At 38.6% G+C, this 25223-nt stretch overlaps 1 protein-coding gene across 25 annotated transcripts in view; it reads left to right on the forward strand.

The window, feature by feature from the left end:
* The window catches only part of rbfox3a (RNA binding fox-1 homolog 3a), a 494366-nt gene that overhangs the window by 361065 nt on the left and 108078 nt on the right, over nt 1-25223 (forward strand). The window contains exon 1 of one of the 25 annotated variants that reach the window (XM_089122275.1): nt 12768-13153. The exons of 23 other annotated variants lie outside the window; for them this stretch is intronic. In XM_089122275.1, the coding sequence (XP_088978401.1) occupies nt 13028-13153 (126 nt within the window). In that variant the 5' untranslated portion in view covers nt 12768-13027. Of the gene's footprint in view, nt 1-12767; nt 13154-25223 lie in introns of those variants that run through there. One more of the 25 variants, XM_089122282.1, reaches the window with a different exon arrangement.

Consider the following 25223-nt stretch of genomic DNA (forward strand, 5'->3'; position numbering starts at 1 on the left):
CTCCGCGGCTGAGCGCAGTGCCATGCTGTGCGGCGCACTTCTGCATAGACTCTGCCAGTGGGTATTAGCACTCCTGTGAGACGCCTCGTCCTCCACACCTGTTTCTCTGCAGTGGTGCTCTACCGTTGCTTCTGAGGGTTTACCGTGACTCTCCGCGGGGTGCTGCGTTTGCAGTGTCGAGGTTCTGCTGTAATTTAACTTCGACGAAAGCGAGTCTGTATGGACTGTAATACTTTGCTAGCAGCTTGATTGTCTAGATGTTAGAGAAAAGCTTATGGTTGATTTTGTCTTTTTTAAGGCATTGCTTTGAATGCAGTCCAAATGTAAATGGCATGCCTTTCAGGGGGTTATATCATGTCTACGAGTCTTCTAAAGTCATACAGGAAAAGACCTCAATTTAAATCATGAAGTTGAAATGAAAATGTTTACATTCTCTTTAACTCTCCATTGAGTATTCATGAAAAAAATCCTTCTTTTCAGTTGGCTCATTTCAATTAAAGGGTACTTATCATGCTTTTAAATCATTCATTTTTACATATAAAAATCTGTATTGATAATATGATGCGTTTAGAAAAGCATCAGAAAACACAGCAGCTAACGTTTAATGACCATTGATGAAACTCAAGAACAATAATACTGCAGACATGTAACGTTACTTCAAAACAAAAACAAAGAAAGACAAAGGTTCTGGTAAACAATGACCACCATGTGTTTTAAGAAAGTAAAGTACTTTATTTTTATTAACGATATTTACAGCTTATCGCAATGCTTTGTTCGTCGTCTCCAAAGATAGAAGGAATTTACCCCTCTTTTAGACAAACTCGATCGGCAAACCCTTTTTTATACTATAGCGGAGGTTGTTGAAGTTTGAATCCTGGAAGTGCTTCAGGCACTACATCCAACAACCGAACATTTTGACTTGCCCTCTCGTAACTTCTGCATCGCTGAGCTTGGACTAAATCGGATTTAGATTAAGATTGCTCAAGATGTCCTTATTTGTCAGTTCCGCTGCAAATACTGTGACGTAATTGTTCAAAAAACATCATAGAGAACAGAAAAATCTGAACAGGTTGGAAAATATGACCAAAACAGAATATAAAGGTATAAACACCTGAAGCGAATAATTTAATCTTTTCTGTGCTTATAAACACTCCAAATATGCAACAAAATGCACTTGAGGGCTAAAAAAGCGGATTTTGCATGATATGTCCCCTTTAATCAGTTGATCTATTGTTTGCATAGTTTGCAACTCACATTTAACAATTTGAAGAAGAAGTCAAACTTTATTAGGATCCCTTTTGGGCAATTTGGATGCAGCACAGATAGACAGACACAAACTGACACATGCAGTACATCATAACACATTTCAAAAAAGAAAGCATAAATATATTTTTTGTTTGTTGTTTCTCACACTTATCTATTGTAACGGTTCTGTTTCCTTTAGTTCCCATGTTTCCTTCCCATGTTTAGTTTCTGTTTCCTTTGTTCCTGTTGCTAGTTGGTTTCTATGGTTACTTGTTTAATCGATTATGTTCGCCTACGTCTTCTTTGGTTCCTCATTCAGCCATGTATTTACAGTAAGCCCTCAGTTTGGTTCTTCCCTTTGTCCTGTATTGTCTTAACATATGTGAAGCTGTTACATTGATTCTTGTCTTCAGAATTGTCTTCTTTGTTTTTAGCAATTGCACTTTTGTAAATCTTCCCTTGCCTGCACCAGGATCCATCATATGGCCTCATAAGACTTGTAATATAGTGCAAGAGGAACACATTTTGAACGCTTTTATGGTACTTTAGCATCTTTTTAAAGTTAGAATGCCCTAGTTATGTCTACAATATTCAGTTTATTGTATTTTCCTTTGTTTGACTGAGGTTTAGGATTGTCACAGAAACAAAGTTATATGGAGTTGGAACAACTTAAATTTTTATTGTTGATTGAGCTGTTTCTTCTTGTAAGTAACCCACGTTCACCCAGTAGCCTTACCTGATTTGAAGTTGATATTTACCACTTGCCTGTTGCTGATGCAACTGTTAGCCATTGATAACCTTGTCGTCATCCGTTTTTTAGTTGGCTATTTGGAGATCAAATTAAAAGAATCTATTTTCTTTGAAAGCAACATCACTTGTTAGCAATTTAGTACACCTGAATACAACACAAGCCCATTTTATTAACCGTTTTGTTTTCTTGTTCCCTTAGATAACTTTAAATTTTTAAACCTCCGTGAAGCGATTGGAACCTAACACTTATTTTAAGTGGGGTTTTATTTTCGTATGTAAATTGAGGGAGCTAAAAGAAGTATATGAAAGGAATGAGTGTGCATGGTCTCTGGAGGGAGGCTGAATTACCTGCGAGGCTGAGGATAAATCAACACGGGCACGAGAAAGAAAATTTACGCGTCATGCTTGATTGATATTATAGACCTGCTCGATTGTACGAGGCATCTCCTCTGTGCCCGGAGTCCTTCAGCAGCTCCCCCGTTCCTCCTCTCCTCCTCCTCCTCCTCCCCTCTTCCCATTTTCTCCTCGAAACGCCGGATGGGCTTGTTCACTTATTCCCGCTCTTATTTACTGAGTGTTCAGGGAGAAAAATGAAGTTTATGGTAATAGGGCTGTGTCAGGCAGGCCAAGGTGCGTTGTTTCCATCTGGGTGCTCGCTCTCGCTCTTCCTCTCTCTCTCCATCTCCATCTTTCTTTATCCCTCTCTCTCTCTCTCTCTGTTTCCACCTGATACCCTATGTCTGTTCAGTTCCCTTTCATTTTTACTCAGTTTCCAGAATATTTACAACCTCAGAGATTAACTTTAACATTCATGATCTGTTGAGTTTGACTCCAGGAGTCTACAGGAAAAAAAAAAATAGTGATTTCCAAATTAACCCTTTTATTTTCATCCTTAACTGTCTGTACTTGTTCGAAATTCAATAGGTGTGTTTTATTAAAGCTTTAACCCATTTTCCTATGAGAAACGGACACATTAATTCGCCACTGTCCCTCAAGATTTTGTTTCTTTCTTTCAGAATGTGGTTTTTCAATTTAAGAGTAAAACAGGGCCTGTGATAAACATAATTTTATGATACTTGGACCTTTGTTCTACAACATAAATTGCACACTCACACCCCAAATGTTCTTATTTAGTCACTCCGTAGAGCGAAATGTTCAAGTATCGTTGTTACGTTGACCGCAGACCTTATTTTACTCATAAATTGAAAACACCCATTATGAAACACTCTCTCGCTCTCTATCTCTCTCTCTATTTATATATAGGTATAGTTTAACTATTTATATATAGTTAAGCCAAATCTGCAAAGAAAAAATCAGATACTATGTGAATATTATTTAGGAATTGGTTGTGTACAACATAAAATGCCACTGACTCAAACCCTATAATGCTCTTGGGTGCAGTTAGCAATCATCTTGAGATGTGTTGACAATTTAACCAAAGCGGGAGGTTTTCCCTCTGCGATCTTGCAATTGAAACATCCACTCTGAAGCAGGTTGCATATATGGTAAATCGTTGTTTCTGCCGAGCGAGTTTCCCTCGGTGCGCCATGCACAGTCTCAATAAATCACACTCATTTGTTCCACAGAAATGCAAATTTTGGTGAAGATAAGCTTAAATTTCATCAGGCATATATTGTGCCTCGGTGTCTGAGAGTAGTAAACCAGAACAAGCTGGATTGCTTTGGTGAATTGCATTTCCACATGACGTCAGAAGACTTTTACTGTACGACTTCAAAACCATTCCCGAGGTGGCGTAGTCGCTTTAGACTGTTGGTGTTAAGATACTGTACGCACACATAGGCTGTGCTGTTTGCTGCTCTCTCTCTCTCTCTCTCTCTCTCTCTCTCTCTCTCTCTCTCTCTCTCTCTCTCTCCTCACCTCAAAGGCATGCGGACTCTCTGAAGTTTTCTTTTTTTTGGATTTTGGAGGGCGAGGAGAAAAGAAAAGACTGTGATGGAGAGTATGATGGAGCAGCAGAGGAGGCCGATGGAGCGCTGTCTCGGTGCGCTGCCTGAATGATGGATGAACTTTGAACAGATTTGCTCAACATTAAAAGGGTCGGGAGGCCTCTGGGCCTGTAAGGCATTGGGAAAGAGAGGGAGAGAGAGATGAGAAATAGTGCCGTGTGCCATGGACTCGGTTTCTGGGTGCTACTCTTAGATTTTGCAGCCCCATGGCTAACAGCAGGCCACACCAATATTTCAGGTGAGGGGGTGACAGAGAGCACTGTGGGAAACGATATTATGTAGAGATATTAGAGTATTTCACCCTGGGTTGGCTCTCCCATACTGCCCTGTCCCTCAGGTGCTCTATTGTCATCTAATCCTATTCTAGTAGTGCTGGAAACTTCACACCTTTACATTGAGATTAATGCCTGAGGGACACGGTACATGCTCTCGCTCATTCTACGGTCATTGTATGGTATTAAAAATGTAGACACTCTATGAGGCTCAACCTTTATAATACAGTTGGTGGCATTACAATAAAATGGATTTATGAAACAATTTGCGCAATCTCGACTTACAAATTTAGCAGAAATACAGGTTACCTTTCTCTTTAGTGTCAGATTACTAAGTATGGTAAAACTTTGTAATAATATTTTATCTGTTTACATTTGTTGTTGCATTGGGTTTCATAAACGTTCAAAAGTTTGGGTACATTTTTTGGGTATTTTATTTGTTTTTAAAGAAATGAATACTTTTATTCATCAAGGACAAATTAAATTGATCAGAAGTGACAGTACAGACATTTATAATGTTTTCAAATAAATGACGTTTCTATTCAATTCCAAAAAAAAAAAAAAATTGTGATGGTTCACTCGAAATATTAAGCAGTAAACCCATTTTCAAATGTAAAAAAATGTTTCTCGAGCAGCAAATCGGCACATTATAATTATTTCTGAAGGATCATTCGACACTAAAGACTGGAGAAATGAATGATGCTGAAAATTTAGCTTTGTCATCACAGAAATGAATTACATTTTTAAGTTTATTAAAACAGAAAACGGTTATTTTAATTATACAAATATTTTACAATATTACTGTTTTTTGTTTCTTTGTTTTTTTAAACAAATGCAGCCTTGATTACCATGAGATATTAAAATCTTACCAGCCCCATACTTTTTGACTGGTAATATATGTAGACATAAAAAAAATAATCAAGTGTTGTTCAGTGTTATCCATATAGGACCTTTTTTTAAGTGTTAATGTAAATGTTAGAGCCTTGTTAAATCAAAAAAATAAACGGAACAATAGTTTTTCCTTTTTTCCCCCTTTTTCCTGCTTCCCAGGTTCTCATCGGAAGTACCAAATGCCGTCCAAGATTCCCAAATCAATAATTAGCTCCTTCATTTCAACTCATCGCACAGCCCCTCTCAGCTCTAATCGCTTCAAAATACACTCGCACAATAGTGAGCTAATTTACTTACAATTATATTTTCAATTATGCCCTAATAAACCCATTGTACTCTGGGTAATCACAAGTTACCCTTTGAGCTAATGCAATATGGCGCAGTGTGAAGTCAAATTCAATTTCGTGCAGTGAAATGAAATGAAAAAATAAGCACATGCTCTCAATCATCATGCCAGAGGTTTATTCATTGTGGACCCCCACTGCTGTTCAGTAAGATGTGAAACAATAAGTAACCAGCAGTCTTGACTAGCAATCCTCAGGTAGTCATAAGCTACAGCTGCATAATGCTTTGTTGCATATGATGAAACTTCCCCCAGTGCAAAACACGGTGCTTTCTCACGTTGCAGTGAAATGGCAGATTAGTGCGTCACCCTACAGGATTTTCAGTTTTGTTTTGACTGTTGCAGGTAATGTGGTCGGACAGCCATTGCCTTATGCAATGCTCGTGACCTCCTTGTGAACTGGCTGCTATAGAATCTCAATGGAGTAAGAGGGGGAAAAATGGTGTAACTGTAAAGCTGATTCATGATGTTTTGGTGGTTTTAAACTGAGCTCTAATTCGATTGGAAACACCAGCATGAATGAACAGGCTTCTGTGTTTCCCAGTAGTAATGGGACGAGTCACTCATTTCTGTGAGTCAGTACTTCTAATCTGTTAAAACAACGGATTCAGCTGTTCTTTTACATTTTACATTCTTTTATGTCACTGAGTGAGTCTTCAATTAGGGGAACTTCCCTGTCCTTTAGAAGCATTGAAAGTAATGAACATTTTAAATGTTTTTAAGGATAGAGTTAGTAGCATTAATATAAGATTGTCCCCTTGACACTGCAAGAAAATAATCTTTAGAAAAACATAATTCATAATGTCCTGGCAGAAATTCATCAGCGCCTTGTCCATTAAGTTTCTGAGCATTTATTTGAACCCAAAAACACAATGCAATTCCATGCTTAATGGGTATTTCATGAATTCATGGGTAAAGAAAGCTGTAAAAAACAATCAATATGGAAAGATCCTTGATAATAGCATGTTACTTTGGGACATATTTGCAATACATTTTGTATATCTATATCGTTTGTCGCGGGCCAATTATGACTTAAAATGGCTGCTGCGTGCGCTTGTTCGTTAGGTCCAACGCATTCTCATCCTTTAACGTCATATAGAACGCTAGTGACAAAACGGCGCTATACTACGCACATGGCACCCGTTATCGTTAATATAACACGTGCTGTGAGGGCTAAGTTTAGGTGTGGGGTAGGGTGTACGTGTCATATTCACGCTAAAGGATTTATAACGTCTTGGGTTCGCGTGTTATATTAACGATAAAGGGAGCCATGTGCGTAGTATAGCGCCGTTTTTGCATATAGCGTTCTATATGACGTTAAAGGATGAGAATGGGCTGTTAGGTCCTTGAGATTGCAGTGTCCTAATTGTCATTTTAGGTTTCACAAGGGTGCACTCGAGTGGCGGTCGATATGCACCCTTGATCCCGCACTGATGCAGACTTCTTCCCGACAGTCAAAGTGGCGTTACGTCACGAAAGTGCAGACACGTAGGAAGACCGCAAGTGCTTAGGATGCCATTTGGGACAGGGCCTCAATGGTTCAGACTTCCATCAACTTCGATATTTGAGCCAAGATCCTTGAATGTCTCAGTTCTTGGTAGGTCAGTGCCGTCAATTTTGATCGTGCTTGTTCCGGTCTATTGTAATGTACTCTTAAAATCTTTTTAACATTGCTTAAGTTGCCAGCCGATTGCGCGTTACCATGACAACGATATGCTTAAAACAAAGAAGTTTCCCTTGTAGGGACGACACCATGCATCGTCAAAACGATCCCCATTCACACTGATCCGCGAAAACGACTAAAAACCTTGTATTCTGCTGCAAGGCAGATATCGATGAAACACTATAGACTGAACACATAATACGCATGTACATGACGTCATAGTTTTCAGAGATTCAGAGATTGTTGTTTACACGAAGACCATCATTAAATTATAAAATTGCACTTTGAAACCCGTTTTCAAAACTTTGCGTTTTGAAAAAAAAGACTGAGACTAAAACTAAATCAAAATATGCTGTCAAAATAAACACTGCTGTATGTTCCCGTATTGTATTCTTCCTCAAAAGTTTCATTTGTCAATAACAATTATTATGATATTCGATGTTTATTGTTAAGGGGTCTCTCAGTTCCCCATATTCCCAGCATGGTATAAGTAGCTAGCTAATGTTAAAAAAAAAAAAACTTAAAGGGTTAGTTCACCCCAAAAATGAAAATTCTGTCAGTAATCACTCTCCCTCATGTCGTTCATCTTCGGAACACAAATTAAGATATTTTTTTTGTTAAATCTGAGAGCTGGATCACTCCTCCATAGGCTTCTCAAGGGATCGAAACTGGCCTGCCGAAAAGTTATGAAAGACATCGTTAAAATAGTCCAAGTTACTACAGTGTCTCAATCTTTAGCAAGCAATGAGAATACTTTTTGTGCTCAAAAATCAAACATAAATAACGACTTTATTCAACTATTCATTTCTTTCTCTGTAGGCCTCAACCTTTCACGTAGTGAAGCGAAGCTTCTCTGTTGCACGTCACACACAGGCTTACTATTGGCCGACGCTGGTCATGTGTGATGCGTGTGATGTTCAACCTAGAAGCTTTGCGTAGATTCAGTACATGAAATCTCAAGGCCCACAGAGAAAGAAATAGTTGAATAATGTCATTATTTTTGCTTGTTTTTTGCGCACAAAAAGTATTCTTGCCGCTTGATAAACTCAAGATTGAGCCACTGTAGTCACTCGGACTATTTTAACGTTTTGAATTTATCTTGAAGAAACCTGTAGGAACTCTGTTTTTAGTTGAAAACGGTGTTGTGTAAACGGCCTATTAGTGCATCCCAGATGGATTCAAAGGGAATACAGTCGAACGCCTTTTCGGTTCAGGATTCTTTTTTATTTATTTTAGTTTTTTTTATTTGATTTTTACAGCTTCCAATGATATAAAAGAGGTGGTTATGGGGGTGATTGATTACACATTTAAAACACTGTAGCTGTTTTAAAACCTGAAAGCAGCATTTCATTTTTTGCTCAGATGTTAGCATAAATGTAAGTTTTGCAATCACCTTAAGACTGAGGAGACAGGTTTGACTTTCTTCTTTGCTGTTGTTCCACTTTCCAGAGGATAAGCACCGTAGGGGACGGGGGTAGAAGAATGTCTAATATGGCAGCCTCCTGTCAGGATTCAGACCCTTTGATTCCACATTTCAAACGGCGGTTCTACCAGCCAGGGACGACGCATGTGAAAGTCACTTTCCAATAGACAACCACTGGCTTTTTTGCATGCACTTGTTTTACGTGCGTCCGGAGCTCACTGGGGGACCTGAGAGCTTTTCATGACCGTTTGTGTTTTAAATGCATTAGATGTGCTCTTGCACCCCCCCTCCCCCCCATCCCCTACGCTGTACGTAGTATTTGTTGCCCCGACGCCCCCCTCTCCACCGCCAACCCCCCACCCCCAGTCCCATCGTCCGTGCTGGGCTTTTTGCATTGTGTCAGTAAACAAGACGTTCTCTATCACGAGGAGACTGAAAAAAAGAGTTCAAACCATCTTTGAAGTTACAGCAGTGCTGCTTTGAAGTTCTCAATGTCACAGGGCATTTAAGTTCTCATAAGGATGAGTTGAAAAAAATAAAGTTTAAAAATCTCAGACTTGCCGGTGAACTTCGGAGAGGCATCTTTACAAAGATTATAAATGACATGACAGACATGATAAAACACTTCTGTTCTCATTTGCACAGGAGAACATGAAAATTGCAAGGGTACGGCCAACATACGCTATTGATCGACATATATGTATGCTAAATAATTGATTATGAAGATTTTATCTGAGGAAGTATGCCAAAATGCACCTCTGGGGAGGTTTTAATACTCAGAGGTTGCTCTTTTTATAGCTCAGGTGACTTAAAGGAGTTCTTGGTTATGTTTGATTTAAATGCCAGCTTTGTTTTGGATGTTTCTTATGAAGAGAAATAAAAGCAGAAGCAAATAATACTATTCTCGACATACAGTAAAAGATGAGCTCCGAGAGCATGATAGCACATTACAGATAATTTGGTCTTGGGGGAATTTGATGAGAAATAATTGAATTTCTTTTGAAATTTTTTTTGCAGACTTTTGAATCAATTGCACATTTTAGCTGTGCAAAAATTAAAAGAATAGTTCTCCCAGAAATGAAAATGTGGTTCCAAACCTGTTTGACAATTTCTTCCAGCCCATTCTCATCCTTTAGCGTCACATAGAACACTATATGACAAAACGGCGAAATACTACGAACATGGCACCCTTTATCGTTAATATAACCCAAGTCGTAATAAAACCTTTAGCGTAATATGAGACTACCCTACCCCACACCTAAACCTACCCATCACAGCGCGTGTTATATTAACGGTAACGGGTGCCATGTGCGTAGTATAGTGCCGTTTTGTCATATAGCGTTCTATATGACGCTAAAGGGTGAGAATTAGAGCCAGACCGATATATCGGCCGGCCGATATTAGGCATTTTCCAAACTATCGGTATCGGCAGTTATAATGGCCGATAAATGAATATTTAAAAAATAAAATAAAAACGGACGAAACATGCTTGAATCATGTCATGAGTGTTGGAGTTGTATAGTTTGTTTGTGTATAGTTTCCCTGTTGGCAACACTTGTTGAGTTGGTCACGAGAAATACATTGCTTGAATAACAATTAAAAGAACATCCCCATCAGTTCAGTTTCTTTTTAAAATGCATCATCATATTTTATTTAAAACTCATAAATAACTACAAATAACTAATGTTAGGGAAATCTGTTAATGTTTTGTTGCGCGTTTCTGAAATAAAAAAATATCGGCCGATATATCGGATTTTAAAACCAAAAAATATTTGTATCGGTATCGGCCTACAAAATCCTTTATCGGTTGGGCTCTAATGAGAATGCGTTGTTTCTTCTGTGGAACACAAAAGAAATATTTCAAAAAGTGTTTTTCTTCTTTAGTCCATACAATGAAAGCCAATGGGATCCAATGTTGGTGGTGTTTGCAGAAATGACATTTTTGAGTAAACTATCCCTTTAAAAGTATCTAATTTGCCTGCCTTTTCTTTCCAATGGGATGTATGGATTCATTAATAAGAGGAAAGCAAACCTAGAACACATGAACCATCCTAGTTCATAGTCACAATCTACTTTCTGTGATTGTATGTTATTTGTTGTAGCTGGTGGAAGAGTGTGTTTTGTGGTGGTCGCAGCACCTGAATGTCTTTGAAGTAGCGGTGTGTGGTTTGATTGATACAGTCTGAAATCTTATGTCATTATGCTCATCCACACTGATGTTTCTGTGCCAACAGGGATCTTACAGTTTCCCCCGCTGATTAAGTATCTATACAGCTGCAAATGGAGCTTGCAGAAACGGCAATGTGAAAAATCCAAGCTGTAACATATTCAGTTTTCTTGAGGATAGTTATCAATCAAGTGTGGAGATCATTTCAACACTATATGTTTTCATGTAAAAGAATCATATTTTTTACACGGTGAGCAACAGTTTAGTTTGTTTGTATCTACTGTATAGCTGACAGTTTCTCTCACTGTATTAGACTGTAATCTCTCCTTTGGTATAGACTTGAAATGGACTTTTAGTACTAATGAGTGTTTGTGGCTGTCCATTGGTATTATGGTCAGAGTTAGCTTTGGTGAAAATGACTGTCCAGTGAACTCATCTTTATTTCTTTAGCTCACTCAGCTCATTAAAGCTAATGTCTCATCAGTTTCTATTAGCACTGTTAACAGGGTAGTGACAGGACGCTTAGATAAAGAAGCAGAATCAAAAGAAGCCTCGAAGATCTGTCTGCACCTTAAATGGGCAAAACGTCTCATTTAAACTATAAAGGAAAGATCAGATGCGTTTGCACAATAGTCTGCTCATTTTCACCCTTGCTAGTGCTCTCCGTGTTAAAAATGACCACATCCACTGCATGCTTATGTTACAAAAGATTTATGTGTTGGTAAGACTCATTAGTAAAGGGCTTAATATCTAAGACTTTACATCAGTATTGAATGAAGATACGTTTTAACTCTGATCCTCATTTTATATTTTCAATTTTGCTTACACGTCAGGATATAGATACACTTCAAGCACATTTTCATCAGTTCGGACAGACTAATTACCGCTTTACTGGCTTGGTAAAATTAAATTATTTGTAAATTTGCTGACTACGATGATTTCACTAGATTTTAGTCGAGCATAATTTAAATAAAAATGTGCTAATTGTAATGGTCTCTTATCAGAGAGGGTGAAGTTGTCGGGAAAAACATATATTTTTATGTCTGAAATGTTTTACTGATTATTATACTATGACACAATCTACAAAATGTTTTTAACTAATATTAATGCATTAAATCTATGCTCTGTTAAATCACAGACTCAGAAATGTATAGCACTCTGACCATAATTTACAATTTAATTACTAAGGAAACCATAAAACAGACTTACTGTACAAATCGCAAAATATAACTCTTACCTGAGACATCAGTAAATCAGGATTCAATCAATGTAAAGTCAGAGTTTTTTATGTTAAAATCAAATCCACACACTATATTTTTCCCTCTGAACTAAAAAAAAAGACCCTATTAAAAATCTATAAAGGTCCACCAAAGGACGTTGTGGATGGGGTTGTGTGGTTGTGTTTGGCGGCTGTGTACGGTTTGTTGGTGGGGGTTTGATCCCCCATAATGGGGGCACATCTGGTGTGTCTGCATCCAAAGGGAAATAGATCAACCCCCTAAAACCCTAAATGATCCCAACCCATATCCCAGTCCAGCCCAGAGCTGTCTCATTCTCCACATCCTTTGGACAAGACTACTGTAGCTTTTGTGGCCATTACCTTCGATCACCTTAAATCATTGAGTAATTGCTTAATTAGAATTCTTACTGGCAAACCCCAATATTTAGGTGTCGTTTTCATTATTTATTACAGGAAGTCTGATGATTATAGCGAATAATGGATGAAAAAAGAAACAAAAGCAAAGCGAATGTTTTGCGTATGTGGTGGTCCTCTCCGTTCCACGAGGAAAAAGAAGTGTGCGGTGTTGCGGAGATCGGCAATTCATGTCCGAGATCAGCTGTTGTGATGTCATTATACATTCCCTTCATTTTCCACGGTGGGTCTGTTTGATCTTTGAATACCCCCGGGAACTCCTGCCTCCTCCCTCTCAGCATCTCTCCCTTCCTCCTCCTCCTCCTGCTCTCCCTCGCTCTTGCAGAACCTCCCCTTTTCTCTCTCCGAGGGCTCACATTGGCTTCCGTATGTGTGTGCGCGCGTGTGTAAGAGTGTAAGTGAAAGTGCGCAGCCGAGACTTGATGACAGAGGGCCCAGGACCGTTCAGACGACTCGCACGCCCGCGTTCAGCCCACCTCCAGAACAGCTGAGAGAAAGAAACAGTCCAGAGAAAGAATAGCAAAAGAGCCAGATAGAATCACAAAGACTTCTGCACTAAAAAAAAAAAAAGAGAGAAGAAAAAGGAGTAGAGGCAGAGTGAAGGTTTCAGAGAGGGAGAGGGAGAGATAGAGAGAGAGGATCTCCCAGCTTAATGCGCAAAACGTCCCGCTACCACATGCTGTGCTCAATGGCCAACACAGGCTGTCTTCTGCTCTCCGGCTCAGGGATGCTAACTCACTCTCTCCAGTGTCCCCCTGCGTTCCTCTACCTACCCGAGGTAAGGCGATCCCCATCCCTCCGTCTTGCGCTTGCTCTTCATTCTTCTTCTTCTTCTGCTACTTGCGGGACACGTGCTAGCATTGTGTTCACCCCCTCCTCCTCATGTGCCTCCTCCCTCAAAGCCCTCGGCAGGGGTCATCCCTTCTCTGTTCCCATCTTTTCATTCATGCTATGACTTTTTGAAGTGTCAGTTTTTGTTCCATATACTATACAAACTTTTGTGCGCATGAAGTCTTTTTTTGATTGTCTTTTTTTGTTGGTTTCATTACTAGCATTAGTGTTTTATTATATTTTTTCTCTCTAGATGTTTTTGTACTATGTTTTTTCACTTCACATATTTTAACTTTTTTGTACATTGTGTGTGTGTGTATATATATATATATATATACACACACACACATTTGTATCTGTAGTAAATCACACATCGCTTCCTCTGTTAAAACTGTTTTTCTTTCAAGAATTCACTCTGTAACCCATTCTCAAACACGCGACTGTAATTAAGTTTGACCGCGTCAGTTGTATTGACATTCTTATTGTTTGATAAGTGCTCTGTTTTCAATAGTTGTGTGAGTTTTTCTTTTTTTTTTTTTTTCAGCTACTGCCTGAACGTAGACAGATGTCACTGAATTAGTCCGTTCTAGTAAATGTGGGTTGGCTGACTTATCTGAAGGTGCTTGGAAATTGGGTGGCACGTGAGGGGGCTGCGGTGATTGTTTTTGGCCGTGTGTGTGTGTGTGCTACGGGTGGTGTGTGTGCGATGGCAGTCTGCTGCTTTCCTCTAGATGGTGTGTTATTGCTCAGATATAAAGAATGATAAGGCTGTTGAGAGATAACCTGCCTCATGCTGCTACCAAATCGCTCCTCACTCATCACCTTAACAGTCGCTGTCCTGGCAAACACACACACAACACCAGCTGTCCGGGCCTCTGCTGTCCCAACGCCGTTCTCTGTACGTGTACATGTGTGTCTGTGCATACAAATAAGGCGTATTTAAGAATTCATCCTGTAAATGCTTGCGCGTTTGAGCGTCCTCATAATTCCTCATCTGATTTTGAACAGATGTCATCGACAAGATGTCAGGGCTTGTTTTTTGTGTACACCCGTAATTGATTAGCTGTGAGAAACGTCTCAAATATCTGTCATATCGGGCTCGGCGCAGTCGAGTTGCTAGCAGGGGTTTGTTTTGGTTTCAATATTAGTGTTTTGTTTCAGCGATTTCAGATTTTTTTTTTTTTTTTTTCAAAGTCGGTTGATGCGAGAGGTTTTAAAAAAAGAATGAAAGAATCAGACTGGGTCTCATCTATCAAATTTAGTATGACTCACTCCCAAATAATACAGGCAGATTCAGAAAGAGTTATCACACCCTCAGGGATTCTACAGGATCCCATTCATTATTCTTTTTTTTTTTTTTCTTGCTTTTATTCACCTGCTGAAATGGTAGCCACATATACGGCACGTCACATCTTGTAGATTGTGAATTGTAACAAGATTTGTTCCTTTGCTTTTTTGTCTTCGTTCTTTTGTGTCGTATTCCTCACCTTCGACTGGAGTGTATGTACAAAAAAAAAAAAACTGCTTCATGTACTTCATAAACAAAAAAGTAAAAAGAAAGTGTGTTTTAGAAAAAGTAAACTTAAAAATTTTACAGTTATAAACCAGTCCAATGCAATTTTGGGGAGAAAATGTAATTTAATGTGTATTTATGTAAATCTTTAAGCATATAAAAACACTTAATTCTTTGTTGATGTACTTTATTATTTAAGATTTAATACACAAACGATTTCTACATTGTACAGCATGTCTGTGAAGTTCATTTGTGTGCCATGCACCCTCGTGTGTGTGTGTGTTTGTGCATGTGTATATGTGCTGGCCGCTCTCTGCATGCACAAGTGCTGGTAAATGCTATTTAGTTGCGTTACTCATTGGATTAGGAATTAGCTTGGGATCCAGACAGCTTTTGTTTTCTGTTTAATAGCAAAAGTTTTTTTTTTTTTTAAGCAACCCTGCTTTATAACCCTGTTTTATAACCCTGTGTGGAGTTGCAGAACAAAAATTGCACAGGCATAACGTGTTTCTAGTTCAGTAGCTTGTTCTATAACCTCATTCAGACAACAAACCACTGTCGTTTTATTCAGTCTGCTATTGAAAAATATAAATAATTGTCAGACAGTGGTCAAGTGAGTGTTTTTTTTTTTTTTTTTTAAAGTCCTCACAGACATGAAAAAAAAAATTCTCAATTACATTCTTCACTCTTTTTCTTATTTTAGCAAACGTGACCTCTATCTACATTTAATTTAAATTTGGCTGGATGAGATTCCCTCCCTCTCCTTTTATTGCGGCAGAGGCTGGTTCTCAAGTCTTGAGTCAATACGGAGCAGTAAATCTGCTTGTGCAAGCATCTCTCCCTCCCTGGAGGACTGAAAATCTTTACCCATGCTCAGGATAGTTAAACAATTCTCGCTATTGTATGATTTTCTCCTGAGCCATGGAGCTGAATATTAGAAGCTTATTCTCTAGTGAGTTTTTAGTCATTTCTAGCAGCGGTCGAAGTCATTTTGCAAGTGTAACTCCAAAATACACACACGTTACGTACTGTATGGGGGGGAAGTGAGGATGGGGAATGATGGTGTGTATTTCACATGTTGAATTGTCAGCACAAAAGCTTCACCTGCTCTGCTGCAGGTGGTCTCTCGCATGTCTGGAGCTACAGAGGGGAATAAAGCCAGCTTTGAAAAGAGCCAGAGAAGAGGTAGATGGAATAACAAGGGTGGAAACATTAAGGAGAGGAAAAGGAAGGTGTGGGAAAATGAAATCCATGAATGAGAGGGGATTGAGAGGGATATGAATGCTCAGCAACAATGAGATATAATTGGACGGGTGGGCTAGCGCGAGCAGAAAGGAGAGTCAAAGAAATGCAAGGGAGTGGTTGAAGCCGTTTCTTTTTCTGTGCTGCACGGGAGAGATAGTCGGAGCTCATTCCCCTCTGAAGACGTCCTGCTGAGTGACATCAGCCCCTGCTCACAACGATCAGATATTTAAAACACACATCCAAACTGCACACACTCAAACTCTCGCTGCGAGTGCAACCGAATACACACTCGCTTGTCAATAACCGATGACATAATGAGTTGGAAATGGAAGTGAAACCCCGGGGAATACGGATCAGTGGATGTCCACTGAAGGAGACGTTAGCTTCAAATTGTCTCGTATTCCTTCTGGTTTGTCTAGTAACAGTAAGTGCAAATTAACGCTAGCTAAACGACAGGTGCAATGAGGATGAATCTGTGTAGCCGGTCGCGTCGATACCGCGTATCAATAGGTAATTGTTTTGCTAACGGTATTGTAGTTAGCCTGTTTCTACTCTTAAACACATTTGATAAGATCAAATGAATGAGCTGGTCATTCAGGTGGGATTGTGCTTAAGTAGAAACGCAAGTTTTGTTTTAAGTTCAAGGGATTCTTATGTCAAAATTAGTTTTACTGATTAGAGTCCCGCTTGAAAGACCGCTTTTTTTTTTTTGAGGAAATGGACTGCATTTACCAGTGAGATTTAAAGCTTATTAATACTAAATGGAAACTCTCTTCATAGGTTTTCTCTGTTATGTGAAGTGCTCTGGATCTCATTAAAATATCGTTTCTATCAGCGCCACTAAATTATTGATTACAACACATGCGGTGTTCCAACATTTGTCTCTGTCTTGTCATCCCTTCAATCTTAAATTGAAGGAATATATTTTATATGCATGGAAATTTAGTGTGCATTAGTGGTGAATTCATTTTTTGGATCATCACATTTAGGGTATGAGGCTAACCAATTCCAGATAAAGACTTTCTGAAGTAAAACCTGCGGATTCCAAAAACACAATGAATTCAGCACTCGGGAGAATGTTAATGTATTAATGTTTGTTAGAAGTGTCTGTGGTCTGGTGATTGAATCAAAGGTGTAATTATTTTCTTGGGCTTTTCATTCGATTCAGCACAATCAACAAAAAAGTTTCTTTGTGTTTTCCCACTGCATGCAGCTAATTCACCAAAGTCCTCTCCTTCTCTGTGCCCTAGTGTTAATGATGCATTGTATTGTTATTTATTAGGCCACCGCATCGGCATCTATTTAGCCATCCTCATATTTATCTTCCTCCATAATTGGGCGCACAAGAGAGATTAGTCATTTTACTCAAAGCTTGTTTTTTTATTTCTGAGCTGATAATTAACCGTTTGAGTTAATATCTCCATTTAATTGTTTAATCATGTTTAACATTTTTATATTTATGAATGAAATGCCCATAGGTTTAGCTATGAAATCACTCAAAATGTATGCTTCTCAGATTATTAAACTCATTTGTAATATATTGTTACTGGAAAAAAAAAACTTAACTCAATGCTTTATTTTTAAACAACACTTCAATTTGATTTGACGTGTTCACGTTAAAAAATATTGTTGGTTTAACTTAAAAAAGTAAGTAACCTGGTTGCCTTAAAATTTTAAGTTGATTGAACTGGAAAAAGTGAGTTAATACAATGAAGGAGATTAATTTAATCATCCGAAACTCAAAATAATAAGTTATCTGAACTAAATAAATTATTTAAGTTGATTTGACAAAAGAAAAAAATGTTGTGATTACAAATCATGAAAATATTTTTTACAGGAGATAGTTAGATCATTATCCACAAACCAAATATTATCAGTCACATTTATATAAACAAAATGCAAAGAAACTGTTTTGTTGATTGTGCGATACAATTGATGATTGCTGTTTTAAAAAAAATCCACAGGTTTTAAATCAGAAGCTGAACTCAGAATTGATTACCAGTCTAATATACAGTAATATGAGTTTTAAAACAACACCTAATCAAAAACGTCATGTTGCTGTATCTGAGTGGAATTAAGAGAGAAACATCAGAGCTGTGGCATGTGTGAGAGCGTGTCTGCATTAGATCTCTGTAACTCTGCAGATGGTGTGATGTTCCCCACATGCCCCAGTGTTCAGAGTGTGCATCGGTATTGATGTTTCTGTGCTTTGCTGCAATGCACGCTGGGCCGCCACTGGCTCTGCACCACGGTTATCCTCCAGAGATGAGAATTATGGAAAGGTTGGGTTCTCCAGGGTCTTCTAGATCCATTGGGTAGGTCTTAATAAATCTCTGAAGACCCTGTGGTGCATAGAAGACTTCAGGCTGGAGTATATAGTTAGTTATCTGTGTATCAGTGCAGATCAATTCGTGCACACACACTGTAGGTGTTATTCACCTATTGTGTGCCACTAAATCCAGTCTCTGCGTAGCTGAGGCTGTTACTGACCGACTCATGTATCACAAATAATTAACATGTACGCCATTCAGCGTAAACGTTCTCAAAGTGCTTTAGCTTTGTGTGTCTGTCATGTCAGTGCAACTTCTTATTTAAATATAAAAGTGCATCTTTAAGCATATTCCAGTTGCTAATGTCTTTTATTCATGCAAACTGTACAGTCAGAGAAAGGACAATTGTGACGTGGGTGAACCGCTAAACTTTCCTTCACATGGAGGAGAGGTGAATTCAAGCATTTACAATATGTAGCAAAAGTTAAATAATAAATACAGTTATTTTTATGGATTACTTTTATGTTAAATTACATTATTGAAAGATGTTCTAGACAGAAATGTTTATTTCAAATGTCTTATGAGTTAAATTTTAAAATTCCACATGATATTTGAGCAGTGATATATTGCATTTAGTTCAGTATATCAGACTCATTCATTCTCCATTTTATGTTTTATTTATGTTTCTTGTAATCACTTACGCAGCTAAGAGATCACTATCCTCACTGAGACGGCCTGTTCTGATCATCCTCCCCCAGATTAACTCGACTGAACGACTTTTTGAGGCGAACCAACTGCATCGCCTCTCTGTTGCGCCTCCAAGACGAGCTAATTAGCAGTGTTTCATTTCCTCAGCAGACACGCAAAGTACTTCAGCTCCATTGCGAGCAAGAGGAGAATAGCTGGATAAATTGGATGGCATTTTTTCTTCTTTGCACGCTGCTCATGGCCAGGTCTTCGAGGGTAGCAGAAGGGCACGCGCCATACGCCAGCCCCGACCACCTTTCCCATTAAGCCTATATAAGCCCCGAAATCTTAGCTCTGGTTCATCTGAAGTATATCTCTCACATCATGAAGTTGGAGCTGAATTTATAATGCTGCCCCTTCATCTCCTTTGCTATTTCTTTGCTGTACTAGTTCAAAACTTTCACTTTTCTCTCAGCCATACCTAGTTTGTTGAGCGAGACACTTTTTATTGGGTGTACGGACCCTTTGGCATCCGTGGAGTCTTTGATACATATGAGAAGAATACTTAAAAAGGGCTTTTTCACTTTCTCTTTTGTTTGTTTGCTTGCTTGCTTTTCTGCTTTATAAAGTTTTGGACTTTTTTTTTTACATTTAACACATTCTTAAATAATATACTGGGTGTAATAATGTTGACAAACAAGATTATGGATTGGCATTTACAATGGAAGTAAATGGGTCCAAATTTTAGGGGATTTAAAAGCATAAATGTAAATCTTATAATTTTTTTAAGTACTCGTACTAGTTTGGGGTCAATAAGATGTTAAGTCCCTTATTATTGCTCACTAAGGATGCATCTATTTCATCAAAACTACAGTAAAAACAGAAGTGTAGTGTAATATTATTGCAATTTAAAGTAACTGTTTTAATTAGTTTTAATTTATTTCTGTCATGGCAAAGCTGCATTTCCAGCATCATTACTCCAGTCTTCAGTGTCACATGATCCTTCAGTAAAACTGATTTGGTTCTCAAACAACATTTCTTGCTATTATCAACATTGAAAACCGTTTTAGCTTAATTTCTTTAAGGAAACGTTGATACCTTTTTAAGGATTCTTTGTTGAATACAAAATTCAAAATAACAGCATTTGAAATCAGAATATTTTGTAACATTATAAATGTGTGTACTGTAATTTGTGATCATGCTTGACAAATAAAAGTAATAATTTCATCAAAAAAGAAAAATGTTAACTTCTGAAAGGTAGTGTACATTAATTCTTCTGTTAAAACTTGTGTAATATATGAGCTATAAAGTTGTTTTCATAATTTATATGGCCGTAAAATTATGTTAATGTATTGTTTGCATCATGTGGTTGTAGCTATTGGGTTTTTTAACGTTTACAGATTTGCCCCAATCACTTCCATTGTAAGTGCTTCAGTGAAGAAAAGGAGGATTAATTGGTGGTGGTCAACATTATGCCACAAGTGCTGTCAGTTGAGCTTACCTTGCACTGAACCCGAAATATACCTGTAAACAAACATGTTGACAGTAATTCATTGCTTCTGCATATGTGATATTTGAATTTAAAGGCCCGCTTTAGCGTGCTAGCGAACATTTGACACTTCCTTCGGCTCTCCACGTGGTTTTTTCTTCCTCTCGCCGCCACCTCCCTATCCCTAACCATGTCTATCTGTCTCTTCTCAGTCTCTGCTGTAGTCAAGACCGGCTTTATCTGTGTGTTTAGACAGGCAAGGAAAGAATTACACTGACAGTGCTTAGGAAATGATAGGCTGGTACTGAGATATTTGTGCCCCATAAATTCTCCACTGCTCAGCATAATTTACGACAGAAGCTGCATGCGCGTGTCTGTGTGTGTGTGTGTGTGTGAGAAGTTCGTGTCCCACTGTATCTGTCTCCATCTGCTTAGCCACTTTTGCTCCGCCGTAAATTAAGGGCCTATAGACAGCTCCCCTCAAGTCTCCGCTCACATAAAAATGAGACGCTAGTCATCTCTCTCCCGCTTCTCTCGCTCTCCTTCTCGCTATCTCTAATTGAAAGAGAGCTATGTAAAGGTGAGGCGAGGATCGGCATAGGTGCGCAGCCCTGATAGCACAGGTACCACGTTATCTAAAGGCCATTAAAGCAGGGGTTCGCGTTTTAAAGGTTAGCGTGAAAACGTGTTTTTAATTAGCGTGCCTCACTTCGTACACGTAGTGTCTGCAGGAGGTCCTCCGACGCGGGGATCGTAGAGGGTGCGACGAGGTCTTCAACCTGACATTCAGAAGGTTATGGTAGTTAGATGATACTAGTGATGTGGATCCCCTCTGTAATTACCTTAGCGTTCTCCGCGCACATCAGTCAGCTGTCAAACGCGACACGGATGGCGTAGAAATCGTACCTTGGCGACGGACATTTGTTGTTGACATTTAAAGTTCCGTAGCCTTTAACCTCAGTCGGGTCATGTGTTTTTCATATTCCTAGACCTAATTGCTGACAGTTTCGTATGTTTACAACACGTTTTTAGTTAGCTAGCCTGTACTCTTGCGGTTTGAAAATGAATGAGTTCATTTCCAGTGTACCGAAGGGTAATACAGTGTTGTTAGCGCATACGCTCACCTGCTGAACAATTAGCGCTACATAAACCCTGCAGCCATTTTCAGTCCAATACTAAAGCAAAGCTCGGTAACACGGCTAGTGAATTATGTATAGCTTAGTCAAGCATAGTTTAATACAGGGCTGTCTATTAATCAATTCTTCTCTAATTGCAATTTTCATTTCGTTCAGGTCTCTACCTGCTGTTAGGCACGGTAGTATTAACCTACAGGGCCAGCTAGCAGAAATGATTTAGATTTTTGTTCGACTTATTTTTTTTGTGTTTGCCGGTATTAGTGTAATTCTGCTGAATGCATTATCTGCATGCCGTGCTACACCCGCACAGCAAAAGTGAGTCGGTCCCCGTGGCCCCGCATGCACAATAATGACATTATCATGCTTGCAATAAATAATCCAACATATGCCTCTGATTAACAGAGCCTTTCAGTGCGTACCATAGAGAAAGAAAGAAAGCGGAAAATTTAATGAAATGCGTGCTGACATATTGCCTCCTTTGTGACGGCTGCAAATTGATTGTTGATACTCCATTTTATGTGTCATAGCAAACTTTGCACAGCATGCATTGCCGCACCTTGCCATTACGTTCAAATCTAGAAATCTTTGCTGTCAGTACTGTATGTGTGTGTTTTTGTTTTTTTTTCTCACAAGGCGTTTTTGAAAATCTTGATTAAATGTTCTTTCCTCTCTCTTTGCCCATTTGTTTCCCTGAGGATGGAGGAGCTGGAAGGGAGGGATCTAGATTTGGCACCTTTCAATTCGCTTCTAATCAACAGCTCGGTTGCTCTCACATACGGAAGCTCTTAATTACTGCTAATTGTGGCCATTACCATGGGAAAATTAAATAATAAAAGCAAGACAAATATTGATGTTAATTGATGGAGCTGCTCGCTGATAGCACAGCTTTTCGAAACGGTTTCAATACGTTTGAATTAACCCCATTTGCATACATTAATTGGGATAATTAGAAATTAAGATGATTGCTGTTGAGGTTGATCATTAGTTTTGCGTGTGTGAGTGGGATGCGGTGTAATGAAAACAGGCCGGGCAGAGGGATGTTTTGGATACTAGCTTCTCCGCGTGTTCTGTCATAACTAATTGCTCTAATCGTTCGAGCCGTTCACACTGAAGTTGAGGGAACCAGCTCGGAGTGCCTTCAATCTCGCATATGAGACCAAGTAGAGGCTTTTCTGATGCCATTTGTGTGCTTTGCAAACTATGGAGTGACTGAACTGCAAACGGTTTTATGAATGTGAAAATATTTAGGTATTCCTATTTAAAAAAAAAAAAAAAGCAGGTAACCTAAAAATGTGGTTTGTGGTAGCAGTTGAGCTGGTTTTATTCAAGTCATAAATATTTAATATGACTAAATCAACTTGAAAGGTCAGAACAGGCTTAAATGCTGTAACTCCTTAAATATGAACAGTTTTGCTTTCTACAGTATAGTTAAGTAAATGAGAGAAAAAAATGGTTTGTGTAGATTTATTTTTTAATTAGCAGGTGTAAAATTATATATAAAAAATAGGATAAAAAAATGTGAGGAAAGATGTGACAAATATGCAACAAACTTTCACTCTAAAAAAAATATTTTCATGATTTGTAATCACAACATTTTTTCTTTTGTCAAATTAACTTAGAGCATTTATGTAGTTGAGATAACATAATATTTTGAGTTTTGTATCATGATGTGTAATTATGGATCCATAAATGTGAGCTTTTAAGTGTGTTGTTTTCAGTTAGTTTTTATTGTTCCTTTATATTGTTTATATTTCCTTAAGTTCCAGCTTATAGATAGATAGATAGATAGATAGATAGATAGATAGATAGATAGATAGATAGATAGATAGATAGATTGATAGATTGATAGATTGATAGATAGATAGATAGATAGATAGATAGATAGATAGATAGATTGATAGATTGATAGATAGATAGATAGATAGATAGATAGATAGATAGATAGATAGATAGATAGATAGATAGATAGATAGATAGATAGATAGATAGATAGATAGATAGATAGATAGATGACCACTTAATGACCACTGCTTGTGAATCTTCTCAGAACTGAGTTGATCAATGATGATGAAATTAGTTTGCGGTTATTGATGACCGCTTCAGTGAATCAGCGTCCTCTTTTGGCACCGTTCAACATTCATGCACTCTGTGTTCGCCATTCGTCAGAAAAAAACAATGAAATCAAGCAGAGCAGGAAATATTGAGAAATCTTGTTCTTCAGTCTCGAATCCCATGAGACGGTTATTGAGGTGGCTGTAATTTGATAAGATGAATAAAGTCTGTGGGCTCAAGGCGACTCAGCACTTTCCCCGGCACTTTTCCGACCTCACTCCTACCTTCACAGAACTTCTGACGGAGGAAAAAAAAATCCCTGACATTGGCAGCAGCGGGAGCCCACCTATCGATTAGGTCATATCTGGGAGAGATGATGGATTGGAGGTAATTTTAGGGGCATAAAGGGGGTATCTAGCAGGTTGCAGCCCTCACAGACCAGTCAGGTTGAACAAATGGACGTGGACGGTGGTCAGCCTCATCATAGTGGGCCGTACGCTAGCCTGTGGCGTTCCTGTAGAGGGCGGAGGGGAGAGATGATGCGATTCGCCTCTTAGATCCATCTGTGCTCCAGGGTTGCACCACTTCCCAACATCCCTCAGGATCTTTCCAGACATTGCTCGACATGGCTTCGCTTCGGCGCCAGTATTTATTCTCCTTCTTTTTTTCCTATCTCTCTCTCTCTCTCTCTCTCCCTCCGTTGTGGCTGTTTCTTTGTTAGGTATTCTTCCAATTTAATTACGAAGGCTTTGAAGTTCCCATGAATAATGGCAAAGTGCACCCTTCCAGAGCCTTCAGCTTTTTATTCAGATCAAAGATAGCTTTTACATCAGCCAGAACTCCTCCCCCCAGCTGAGAACAGTCACAGGGTTTTCAGACACCAGGTGCCAAGGCTCGTCTTTTTGCCTGCTCCCCCGTCAAACACGGGTGATGGAGGCTCCCCTGGATGGGTATTGAACTGTTGTTGCAAGATGTCAAAAGCTCATTCCAAGGCTGGCACTAAAACCTGCATGCAACATCAGACCCTCTTTGTAACTTTAACCTTTCATCTACGGGGCAGATGGCAACAAATAACCGGTGCATTTTGTGAACGGAAAAGGAATAGCTTTTGTTTTATTTATTTGTGCTGCGCCACATGGCACTCCTCCACAAACACAGGGCATTTTGTTGGCTTAAGTAAAAAAATAATTTAAAAAAACATTTATACAGTGGTCCTAGATATTTTTTTATTATTTCAAGGTAGCCCTCAAACCGTATTCACTTTATAGCCCTTAATCCTGTAATTGTGTACAAGTGTGGGCAACAGAGGACTCAGGTGTGATCCTAATTTTTATTTATTATAAATGTTCGATAAAGGTTTGTCTATCCATTTATGGTGTTTTTTTTTTTTTAAAGAAATTGGGGGTATTTTTGAATTTATTTACTTCAAAAAGTACCATATATTCTATGTAAATGTTGCTTATTTTTATGTTTTATTTTATTAACTACATTAAAATATCATTCCAATAAGTTCTTAGAGCTAAAACCTGAAGATGAAGTGACTTCAGCTGTCACCTGGGGTCTTATTTTGGCTTATTTTAGAATGCTCTAAATTACAGTTTTTCCCATTCATTTCTATGGGTGCC

This window comes from Pimephales promelas, chromosome 17 (assembly GCF_988280905.1).
Source record: "Pimephales promelas chromosome 17, fPimPro1.hap1.1, whole genome shotgun sequence".
Lineage (NCBI taxonomy): Eukaryota > Metazoa > Chordata > Actinopteri > Cypriniformes > Leuciscidae > Pimephales > Pimephales promelas.